At 35.5% G+C, this 11,847-nt stretch overlaps 1 protein-coding gene across 1 annotated transcript; it reads left to right on the top strand.

Annotated features, from left to right (window-relative positions):
• Positions 1 to 6,445: 6,445 nt before the first annotated feature.
• On the top strand, positions 6,446 to 11,824 carry LOC148981899 (diamine acetyltransferase 1-like). The gene is made up of 6 exons (XM_089129244.1): positions 6,446 to 6,563; positions 8,736 to 8,787; positions 8,861 to 8,944; positions 9,104 to 9,205; positions 9,281 to 9,321; positions 9,513 to 11,824. Exons 1-6 carry the CDS (start codon positions 6,474 to 6,476, stop codon positions 9,708 to 9,710), a joined length of 567 nt encoding a protein of 188 aa, XP_088985370.1. The 5' UTR covers positions 6,446 to 6,473; the 3' UTR covers positions 9,711 to 11,824.
• Positions 11,825 to 11,847: the final 23 nt, after the last annotated feature.

Here is an 11,847-nt window from a genome sequence, read left to right as displayed (position 1 = left end):
AACCTCTCTAATTTTATTGGACATGCAATATTTCTCTGGAGTAGCCCTCTTCCAGTGAATACTGTAAAAAAAATATTCCAGAAACATTTACATCTGGGGATGTGTAAACTGTGTAATGTATTTATAGACCATTTCACAAAATGTAAACAACACTGGTCCAGAAGCACTTCCTGTTTCAGTTTTTTAACACTACATAAAAGCTGGGATAAAATACAACCAACAGAACATTTAAAACTGAATCAAAAAGTTAAACAAACATCTTTAAGATGTTTTCTTTACATGTGAAATAAAGAAAACAGTTACAAACTGAAACAGTAAGTGCTTCTGGACCAGTGTTGTTTACATCTTGTGAAATGGTCTATAGCTTTATAAGTTTACCATTACATTCATCAATAAAGGGAACTCCATTCAATAAAAGTTTGGGCATAATTGTTTTTCTCTCATTAAAGAACACAATGTGTTTTAGATAGATGAACATAACTCTGACAAATCTTTGATGACAGAATTGAAAGCTTTAGCAGGCAGAGGAAAATTAAACACAGTCATAAATTCTTCTTATTCCAGTATACCTACCATCATTTTTAAATAAATCCAAAACAAAAGAGGATCTAGACCGAAATATGACATGTGCTTGAGCCATTACTGCAAAGACATTTTTTTAACCAATTTTAAAAGAGCTGACTAATTATTTAAAGTGTAAAACTTCCATGCCAACAATTAAATATAGTTCTTGTTTTCTTTATTTTATGAGACTAAAATAATTAATTAAATAATTAATTTTTAAAAAATTATTATGAAAAATTAAGTTGTTGGCGGAGCAATCTATCTTTAGTTATGAAAATCCCCAGGTACTTGACACAGTCTTTAACAGGTATATCACGCATCAATGTTTGTTGAGTGTCCTAAAGACAGAATAATTCACACTTTGCTACATTTAAATATTAGCCTGAAGCAGCAGAAAGAGAATTAATAATATTGATGATACACAAGGGAATTTGACTTTGGCCTTTAAGAAATATGGATGCATCATCAGCCAATTGAGATATTTTAAATTCTTTACCAAATCTAGAAATACCGTACCTTCTAAACTGGGATTTTGTAAAATAACAATTGATAACAATTCAACAGCTAACAGAAAAAGAAATGGAAAAATGGTGCAACCTTGGCGCACTCCTCTATCGCAAGTAGTTTGAAAGCAACACTGAGGAGTTGATGTCATTATGAAGCATGCTCACCATATTGATAAAGTTACTTCCAAAACCAAAAAGGCTACGAGATTTAAATGCTTGTGTTAACTCGTTATCTGACTCCAGAAATGATAAAGTTTTAATGATATCTGTGCATCATTCTTAACTCTTTGATGAAAACAATTACAAAGTCTGTTATAATAAAATCAAATGTTTACTATTTATTATGTTGGGTAAATGTATCATGCCAATTTTATAATCAGTTCAAAGATAATTAATACAAAACATCAAATGCTCTGGAATAAAGAGAAGAAATGCAAACCCAACATTTAAGAAATAGAGCTGAGAGTCGGACTCTCAACCTCAAGGGCAAATCTGAAGACAGAAAAGCCTAGAATTTCTTGCTGCGTCCCATTAAATAGTCAAATACTTTTTTAAACAATGGTAATTTGTATGCAGCTTTGACCTTATTTTGGGGGTAGGGGTAGAAGGACCATTTGCCTTCCTTTGAGTGCCAGTTATCTCTAAACCCTATTACCTTATGTTTTACTCTTAGGGAATTAGCCATCTACTCACTCTAAGACACTTAAAATTATACTAATCACAATACTTAATGATAATCATTCACATTAGAGAGAGAGAGAGAGAGAGAGAGAGAGAGAGAGAGAGAGAGAGAGAGAGAGAGAGAGAGAGAGAATGTATATGAGGTGAGACTTTTGTCTTAAGGGAAGAGGGGGGAAGTGCAAATGTAAATTTCCAGCTAGATCTTCTGTTTCAAAAGACCAGTGGTCACTGGTCAGGTCTTCAACCAGCTGATGTTTCATTCGTTGATTTCTTAAATGGACTTTTAACCACATCTCAAATGTTAGTGCTCATGTTTTTCGTTTCCACAAAACGTGTGAAACAAGAACATGTGGGCAGATCAAATGCAAAAATGACAACCCAGCTGACAGACATTTGTTCAGAGGTGTATAAAGTAGAAGTAGAAAGTAGAAGTCCTGCCATGTGTTTATTCCAGCCATGAACTGACAGATTTCAGCTGATTTCTGTCTTCTGGCTGAAAAACTGCTAATAAGCAAATCCAGGTGATTGGAACAAAATACTGAGGCGGACTTTTACTTTCTGAACCTGGACTTTACTCTTCTGAAGAGAACAGAAAAAGAGATGAGCAGAAACACAAGAACTACAACTGACTTCAGACTGAGGCCTTTGTCCACACGGTCACGGGCATTTTTATAACCGGAGTTTTTCCTTCTGTTTTTTAAAAAAAAAACCTCCGTCCACATGGAAATGCAAAAACACGTTATCAAGCGCTTTCCAGAGCATGCAAACCAGCAGGCGGCGATATAAACCCTAACCGTGAATCCACGTTAGCCAATCAGAAGCCATCAGCGGTGCAAAAACTCTGGTTTTACTGTCTACCCTGTCTACCCTGGGTTTTCAAAAATGTTCGGTTTCAGTGTCCTGATACTGCGTTTCCGTGTGGACGAACGTCCGAATCACGTAAAAAAAGTAACGGTTATAAAAATACCTGTGTCCGTGTGGACATGACCATAGTCTTAGATGAAATCAACTGAAGAGAAGACATGAAATCTGAAGATCTCAGCAGAGGAGGATTGAACAACTCCACAAACAGCATTACCAGCTTCACTTATTACTAACCAGACTGACTTTATTTCTGTCAGACTTCTACAGAAGATTTTATTGAGAATTAAAAAATATATATCAAGAATTAGCGTATAAATCTCAGCAATGGTGACAAACAGCTGAAAATAAGCTCATTATTTATTCATGCAGCAATACATGATGGGAGCCATGAATGAGTTTTGATTGGTGGCACCCAGAATGCACTGCAACATGCTTTATTATTGTCACCATTGTTGAGACTCACATGCTAATTTTTGATGTCCATTTTTTTCTATTGAAAAGAATAGGTTTTAGGAAAACTTTTGGATAATTAAGTAACTGAAAATATTATATTGTGCAATCAAAAGGGTAAACTCTACAAATGATTTTTGTGCCACATGAAGATTATGTCAAAACATAACAAACATCACCTCATCAGCTTTGGCCTTGTTGTTCAGCTTGCTGTTATATCTCAGGTACAACAGTCAAACAACAACTAACATTAACAGTTTAATGGTCAAGAGCCCAACTAAAGCAAACACTAATCACCATAATGATGACTTAAAATGTGACTTTCTCCTTCAGAGATTCTCCTTCAGAAAATCAGTTTGAAAATATTATAGACAAGTGTAGGTCATGAATGAAACATTTGGAAATAAAAATATGACCCTGTCCATCACTCAAATTGGCATCATGTGGGATCTCTTCTTTCCCTTTAAAATGCTTGTATAAGCGGGTCTGTGTCGTTGCCTCATTAGTGCATCCTCACTTTAGAGCGGAAGAATTCATTGCAATGCAGCAGCAGGAGACTGAGCATGCTGATCTTCTGTTTGTACTCGGAGTTAGGGATTTTTATTAGCCTACATAATATCGTTTTCCCCTCATGCTAGCTTTTTATTATATTATTCACAGAGATGTGCAGTATTTGAATTATAAAATACTCAAAAGTAATTAAATACGTATTTCAAATACATGTAATTTGTATTTTTTTTTATTTAATTTTTAATTAAATACTTTGAGGGACTGTAATTTGTAATTAAAATAGAGCTGGGCGATATATCGCCCAGTGAATCCTGCATTGAGTGCTGTTAGGTTCACTTCGGGCTTGTGGAATCACTGGCGCTTTAGTTTGTATGCCAATATTTGAACACTTTTTTGTGTGTATTGTGGTATATTGACTGTGTAGTCATTTTATACAATTTGATTTTGTTATAGTATAGTATATGTATAGTGCTATGGACCATTTTGTGTGTGTGTCCTGAATAAAGACATGATGATGATGATGATGATGATGATGATGATATTGTTATGTGCATCTCGTCAGTAAAGCCGGTTCCTTGATTAGTAGTAAATCTCCTTCACCTGCTTTCAGATGGACGATATGATGCAGATATGAGTGTTAAATTAACACTCAAGAGTGTTAAAGTTAATGAGATAATTAAGTGATTAATTTAGTGATGATTGAGCATTATTGAAGACACCTGATGATCACAAGCAGAATCACTGAAGAAGAAAATCACAAATTGTAAGTCACCATTATGGAGATCAGTGTTTGCTTTAGTTGGGCTCTTGACACTTATACTTTCACTTTAAATTTTTTTTGTCTGCTGTCATTTATTTGTAACAGTCAAATGAACAAAGAAAAGTGTGATCTGATAGTATTGATTATGTTGTGGCATAATCATGCTGTGATCTGCAAAATTAAACTTATTGAGATAGTTTAGTTTAACTCATTAGCAAAAGCTTTGTGATTCTACAGTATATGACTATCATTATTTTTCTTATAACACTTAAAGTTTAATTGACATTTTTCTTCTGATCAAAACACTTTCAAATGCATTTATTTAGAAACACAGACATCAATAATCAGCCTCTGAATCTCAACCGTGGTGACAATAATAATCCTTGTTGCCACCAATCATAACTCATTAATGGCTCCCATCATGCATTGAATAAATTATGATCTGAATTGTCTATGTAATTTACTTATTGAATATTCTGCTGGTCACCATTGTTGAGATGCATTGATTAAATCTAGATGTCTCTGTTTGCCTAAAATAAAGATTTTTTAAAACAACTTTAAAGAAATCCTTTATATTATATCTAAAATTCTGGGTGTTTATGCAGAATCCCAGTTATGCTGTAACCAACAGCATAAACCTCAAACAAAGTTCAAATGATGACTGTCATAATATAACCAACACCATTAAATTACCTTTTTTCTTTGTTCATCTGGCAGGTATGACTCTATGAGCTAAACAAAATCTAAAGTTAATAATATAAGTGTCAAGAGCCCAACTAAAGCAAACACTGATCTCCATAACGGTGACTTACAATTTGTGATTTTCTCCTTTAGTGGTTCTGCTTGTGATCATCAGGTGACTTCAATAATGCTCAATCATCACTAAATTAATCACTTAATTATCTCATTAACTTTAAAACTCTTGAGTGTTAATTTAACACTCATATCTTCCACCTGAAAGCAGGTGAAGGTGATTTACTGGTAATGAAGGAACCGGCTTTACTGACGAGATGCGCACAACATTTAATTTATTTTGTTTAAGGAAAATACAAATTACATGTATTTGAAATATGTATTAATATGTATTTTACTTTTGAGTATTATGAAATTTAAATTCCTGCCCATCTCTGATTATTCATAAATAAGACAAAAATGCCATTATGAAAAAAACAACCTTACTTTCAGAACAAATACACCACATGAAGTGCCACCCATTTATCAACAGCACTTTAAAAAGAGATGTGGTAAAAAAAACAACACACATCATGTGCTGATGGTATTTTGACACATGTTGTGTAGATTTCTAACACGTGTTAAGTTACATTTTAACACGCAAACTGCAAACACAGCAAAATACCCAGTGTACATATACACTCTCTGTGTACATATAGGTCCAACAACACAGGGTGTTAAATATGAACACTGAAGCAGTGTTGAAGTTAATGAGATAATTACGTGATTAATTAAGTGATGATTGGCCATTAGTGATGACACCTGATGTTAATAAGAAGAATCATTGAAGGAAAGAGAAAAAACAAGAACAGAAAAAAGAGAAACATAAGAACTACTGACTTCGACTACTGAGCCATTACACATTATTGTACTTATTATTACCAGTGTAGTTCTTTCATACATCTACACACATTTTTATTTGTATTGAACAGAAGTTTAGATGGTAATGTTTTATGGAATGTTTCGTTTCATGTCACTATTGTGGTGATCTTTATTTGGGCTCTTGACCCTTTGCTTTTTAACATTAATTTATCTATGACTGCTACAACTCTGTGTTTATAAAGCACATGTGTTATTGCAAGAGAAACCATGACATGAGCTGTGTATTGTTTTGTTATGACTGTAATTTAGCTTTAGTAAAACGCAAAAGTGGCATTGCGTCATCACTTTTTATAAAATATTTTAACATTTTCAACCGTGAGCGTTCTCGTGTAAAGAGGGCCTCAATTTAACACTGGGAATTTTGCTGTGTGGATACATTGCAGCCTCGTTTTCTGACGAAGGCACTGAAAAGGCATGACATCATCTCCCCTCCTACTTCAGCTGCAGTCTTAATAAGCCCAAACTTTACAGCAGAGGGTGATATTCCAAGCTTCACTTCACATATAGAGGACTAATGAGAAGAAATGGAAAAAGAGCAAAATAAGAATATGGCCACTTTTAATTTGCGTAAAGCGGAGCCCAAAGACGTGTCTGACATATTGCGAATGATAAAGGTAGATTTCTTGTTTATGCATATGGATATTTAAAAGTAAGGTAAGAATATGCTTATACGTTTAGTTGGTGTTCTGTCACACGGAATAATATTACAACAACGCCTATTCTGATTTTTATAGTAATGTTAAATTGTTTCAAATCAGTTTAATTACACTGATGATGAATTATCCACTATATGACCCTGCTTATGGCAAGCCGTTTTAACATTCAATCATTTAAATCATTTAGTCTCTATTTTCATGCCACTAGTATTTATTTATTAGCTACTAGTGCTTATTTTTTATAGGTACTTGTGCCTTTTATTTAGATACTACTGCTTATTCTTTAGGTACTAGTACCTTTTTAAAGATACTAGTACTTATTCCTTAAATACTAGTCCTCATTTGTTAGATATTCATTAGATTCTAGTGCCTATTAAATTAGTACTAATTTATTAGATACTATTACTAATTCATTAGTTACTACTTATTATTAGAAATTACTAATTCAGTAGTGGCACGAGGTAGTCAGCAGGAGGGTAAAACTATTTTTATTTTATTTTACACACTGCACACAGCAACCACTTTTAATAAAGCGACCAAAACTGCCTGGCAACTAACAATGGCTTTCTTATTTACGTTTAATAAAAGGTAATGTGGTGGATAAACATTCGTAAAACGTTCTCTCATAACATTTTAAAGCCGCGATCGAAATGCAGAACATCACACAAATATCTAAAAGAACATTTTGATAAATAAACCTAAAAAAAATACCTGCCTAGAGCGGAAAAGAACACACTGACTGCAGACAGGATTTGCATTTCACATTTTGCGAAATTAAATTAAATCGGCAAAATTGCCTGTGCTATCATGTTTCAGTGCAGCGCTACATCGACACAACGAAAAGCAAAAAAAGCATTAATTTACAGAATTAAATTAGAACAGGATATACATTTCTTATAATAAAAAATAAATACAAACGAAATAGTCAGAATCAAGTCACAGGGAGCATAATAAATGTGTGCAAAATGCCAAAGTACAGGGGAACATATATTTTTTTTAAAAATACAAGTTAAATTAAGTAACCCTGAGTGATCAATGAATAAAATTAAAATAAATAAATTATTAAAACAACGAAAGTTTAGCCAGAATTGTGAACTTTCTCCTTTTAACTGCCAAAACAATAAACGCTAAACTGGCAGGTTTTTTTAGCTAAACATGTTCACAGCAAATTAAAATTAGAAACGGCTGAAATGTTTGAAAACACTTGTACCCTACCCGATCGAAAAAAATCCAGTCTTTCACTCTGCTTGTGTGTTAATATTAAACATATTTTAAGTCCCAACATATGATATCGCTATTCGTAAATTAAAAGCGCCAGTTAAATGAAAGAGTGAAACATCCTTATTGGAAGCTAGCTTCCGAGGCTAAGAAACTTACCCGTTTTAAGTGCAAAGCCATATTTGTTGTTGATGAGTGGTAAGACATGAGCTGTTGGCACAACTTGCATTTTACTTTTTTTGGATCATCTTTTACCATTTCAAAGTGCATCCACACTTTAGATTTTTTTTATTCCAGACATTGTAATCCCTGCCGTCAAGATGCTCCCCGTCTGTCACGGATCAGGGAAAGTGAAACTTAAATCTGTCACAGCGGTGAGCGGTGGTTGGATTTATTCACACACACAAACGTTAAAAATATTTATTGAACGCTTCTTTCTTTTCACGTTTTTTTTACAGCATTATCATAATTAAAGGCTGTATATAACTTACTATAACCGTACAAAATCAGTAGTTCTGTGTGAAATTAGACATTGAGCACCCCCGTATTGCCAAAATGGTATGATCCACGTTTCATAAAACCCGCGAACGAAGATTCGAATGTGAGATCGGTGGTCGAATCAGGCTCCGCATATCGATGCATCGAATCTTCGACTATTCGGGGTCACCCCTATTAGATACTAGTACTTATTTCGATAGTGACTCTAATGAACAAGTTCATGGAATAGATAGTACTATCTAAAAAAAAAGTACCAGTAGCATTAAATTAGAGACTATCAGTTTTAAATGATTAAATGTTAAAACGGCGTGCCATACTCTGCTTGAAATTCAATTCAATTCAATTCAAGCCCATCAACTACAGAAGATGTTCAACATAGTTAAGGAAGCCTTTTTTCTTTACTACCGTCTATAGGAACTCGCCAAGTATGAAAAAATGGAAGACCAAGTTATATTAACTGAGAAAGGTGAGACAACTCTAAATGTCAAATGTGAAAACTCATCTATAGTTTGCCCGCAGTGACAAGTTTTGTTTTTTAGATCTGCTCGAGGATGGATTCGGAGAACACCCGTTTTACCACTGCCTGATAGCAAACGTGGCAGCCGAGCATCAGAAAGTCGAGGGTAAAACACCAAGATGATCTTTAATGAACTGTTGAATTGCTGAGTAGTCTGTTCTCGAATGTGAAACGTTTGATCAGAAGTTACGTCCTGAAAAAAGGTTTTCTTACATTCATACACAAGTAATGCAATTGTGTAAGACACCAGTGTTCACACTTATAGGTTATTCTGTGATTGGATTTGCCATGTACTACTTCACCTATGATCCTTGGATTGGCAAACTGCTGTATCTTGAAGATTTTTATGTAATGAGAGAGTACAGAGGTAAGGAGGTGTTATTAAGGGTGACTAAACTGTAGGCGTTTCCTCAATCCCCCTGACTAATTTCATACTTTACAGGTCTTGGAATTGGGTCTGAAATCCTGAAAACCCTCAGTTATGTATGTTACCCGTCTTTATCTGTTGCACACATCATTAAAGACACTTATCCATAGACATGTTTTAAAAATACAAAACTCGGACACAAAGTAGTTTCAAACTCAAAATAGGCCAGAGATTATGTAAAAGTTTATGTTGTCTTTAGATTGTTTGTCGTTTTCATGCTACCATAAAGAGTTGTTTCCTCCTACAGACAGCAGTGAAGAATCGTTGCAGAAGCATGCATTTTATCGTGGCTGAGTCCAACAAGGCATCCATCGACTTTTACAAGCGACGTGGGGCTTTCGACCTCTCGCTGCGGGAGGGATGGCGACTTTTCAGGATTGATGAGGAGAAACTCCTGAAAATGTCTGCTGAAGAGGAAGCTGCCCAAAGTTCCAATGTTCAATGAGGGAGTAGGGATGTCTCGCAGCCATTTCTCAGTTTTAAAAAGACTTTAATGACTTTAAATGTTTTAGACACAATCATGTTAACATAACCATTTAGTCTTGAGAGTTATACCAGTACTTGTAGTCATATTCTATAGTTTGCATGTCAGATTAACTTATCAATAGTATTTTATTCATTGCATGCAATAAAAATGAATGAAAAATCTATATTTATTGTATGCATAAGATAACATCTTCAGGCATTCCTCCCACAACAAATGTGCAAGTCATAACGTTAAAAGAGTAAAATCAATTAAGAAATATATAAAACACTTGTAAGGGATGATAGTGTTTATGATTTACCTTGGATACGAGCGAGAGTGAGCCTGCAGTGTATTCGTGCATTGCGTGTGGAATCAGAGCAACACATTTGGAAATCCACATGTCTCCTCAAAAGAGTCCGTTTGCACGCAGCAGAAGTCCACCGTATGGTGCCGGAAACAAACGCGCTCAGACCGCAGCCAATGAGCCCAGTGTTTAATTCAATTCTGAACGTAGGATTGGGGTGATGTGGTCTCGTTTTTGGCTGCCAGTGAGTAGACGGGCAGCCGCATTTTGGACCATCTGAAGACGAGAGATAGGAGAGAGAGAGAGGGCCCTATTTTAACGATCTGAAACGCAAGTATCAAGCGCGAAGCGCAAAGTAACTTTTTGGGCGGGTCTTGGGTGCTGTTGCTATTTTCCAGAGTTGTATAAAGTAGAAGTAGAAAGTAGAAATTCTGCCATGTCTTACTTCCAGCCATGAACGGATTGACAGTTGATTTCAGCTGATTTCTGTCTCCTGACTGAAAAACTGCTAATAAGCAAATCCAGGTGATTGGAACAAAATACTGAGGCGGACTTTTACTTTGACTTTTTGCGTTCGTAGATCGACTGGTAGAGACTATTTTTCAAAGATGGCTTCTTCCTGTATTCGCGAAGTTGACTGTGTGTATAAAATATCTTCTTATTAAACTGTTTGGACACTGACAAAGTTCTCAATGCTTGGGTTTGAATGTAGGGACCCTTATTATGCTACCGTGTTACTGTGGGGCTATTTTGAGCCTTGTTAGTGGTAATAACAAGTGATTTTTATTTGTCATTACTCTATGCCCTATATACTAGCGTTATACTAGCGTTATAGGCTAAACTGTTTTTAGAGATAACACTATTTACATTCGGCAATCATGAAAACAAATCTCAGAGAACGGTTGAATAGGTAACAATGTGTAATTACACCAAAGGTTCATTTTGCGCCGGAGTTCTCTTTTAAACTTTTGTGTTCTGGACAAATGTAAGTAATGTTTAGTCATGATTAAGTAAAGACAAAATCCTTCAGGCAAGTCATGGCACTCAGCCGCCGTCTTGGCAACGCCTCCGGGCAGCTATTTCGGATTTAACAAGACCAGGCTCCTATCTAAATGAATGGGCAGAGAGTCAGACCTGCACTTTCACTGGTCACGGGGAAATAAAAACTGCATGTATAGAAACTACATGTAAAATATGATAAAAATCGCTGAAAAAGTTTGTTGACTTTGCTCCAAAATAAGGTTTAAAACGCCGTTTTCCCACAGGTTATACGTTTACTGCGCATGTGCAAGGGTTCTCTCGCTCTGTCGCGCACGCTGCACAGTTTGAAACACAGTATGTGCACGCTCTTGCTCGCTCGCTCTAGATTTGAGAGATTTGAACTAATTTGTGGGCATCAACGAGCCGCTATCAATCTGCGGGAGACACCCGGAACTTCTGGGAGACTTGGGATGTCTGATATTTACACAACGCACACATACACTGCATATCTAATCTGCCGCCTTTTAAAACAGTAAAATATTTAAATGTTTCCCAGCTTGACCTTTAAAAGCAGATGATTGGCTGTCCAGCGGGAGGGGAAGGGGCATTTGCATACAACCGCCATCTTTGGTGTTACGGGTTTTCCCTATACATTTGTATTAAGGATTGAGGAAGTGGCATGTCTCTGGTATAAAATAGTCTCTGGTAAAGACTATGTTATGTTATAACCCTCAGCTTCTCTCAGATCATAAGGACGTGAATGTTAAAAGGAAATGTAAAAGATCGTCTCTCTTTCCGCTGATCACCACATATTTAACAGTGTTTGTTCTA

Source organism: Pimephales promelas, chromosome 3, assembly GCF_988280905.1.
Source record: "Pimephales promelas chromosome 3, fPimPro1.hap1.1, whole genome shotgun sequence".
Taxonomy (NCBI): domain Eukaryota; kingdom Metazoa; phylum Chordata; class Actinopteri; order Cypriniformes; family Leuciscidae; genus Pimephales; species Pimephales promelas.
This window is presented reverse-complemented; position numbering and strand designations above follow the sequence as displayed.

Excerpts from the sequence above, each read along its gene's own strand:
- LOC148981899 (XM_089129244.1), top strand. The coding sequence starts at position 6,474 with ATGGAAAAAGAGCAAAATAAGAATATGGCCACTTTTAATTTGCGTAAA. Across the intron at positions 6,564-8,735 it reads ACATATTGCGAATGATAAAG|GAACTCGCCAAGTATGAAAA; the intron begins GTAGATTTCTTG and ends TACCGTCTATAG. Across the intron at positions 9,206-9,280 it reads TGTAATGAGAGAGTACAGAG|GTCTTGGAATTGGGTCTGAA; the intron begins GTAAGGAGGTGT and ends CATACTTTACAG.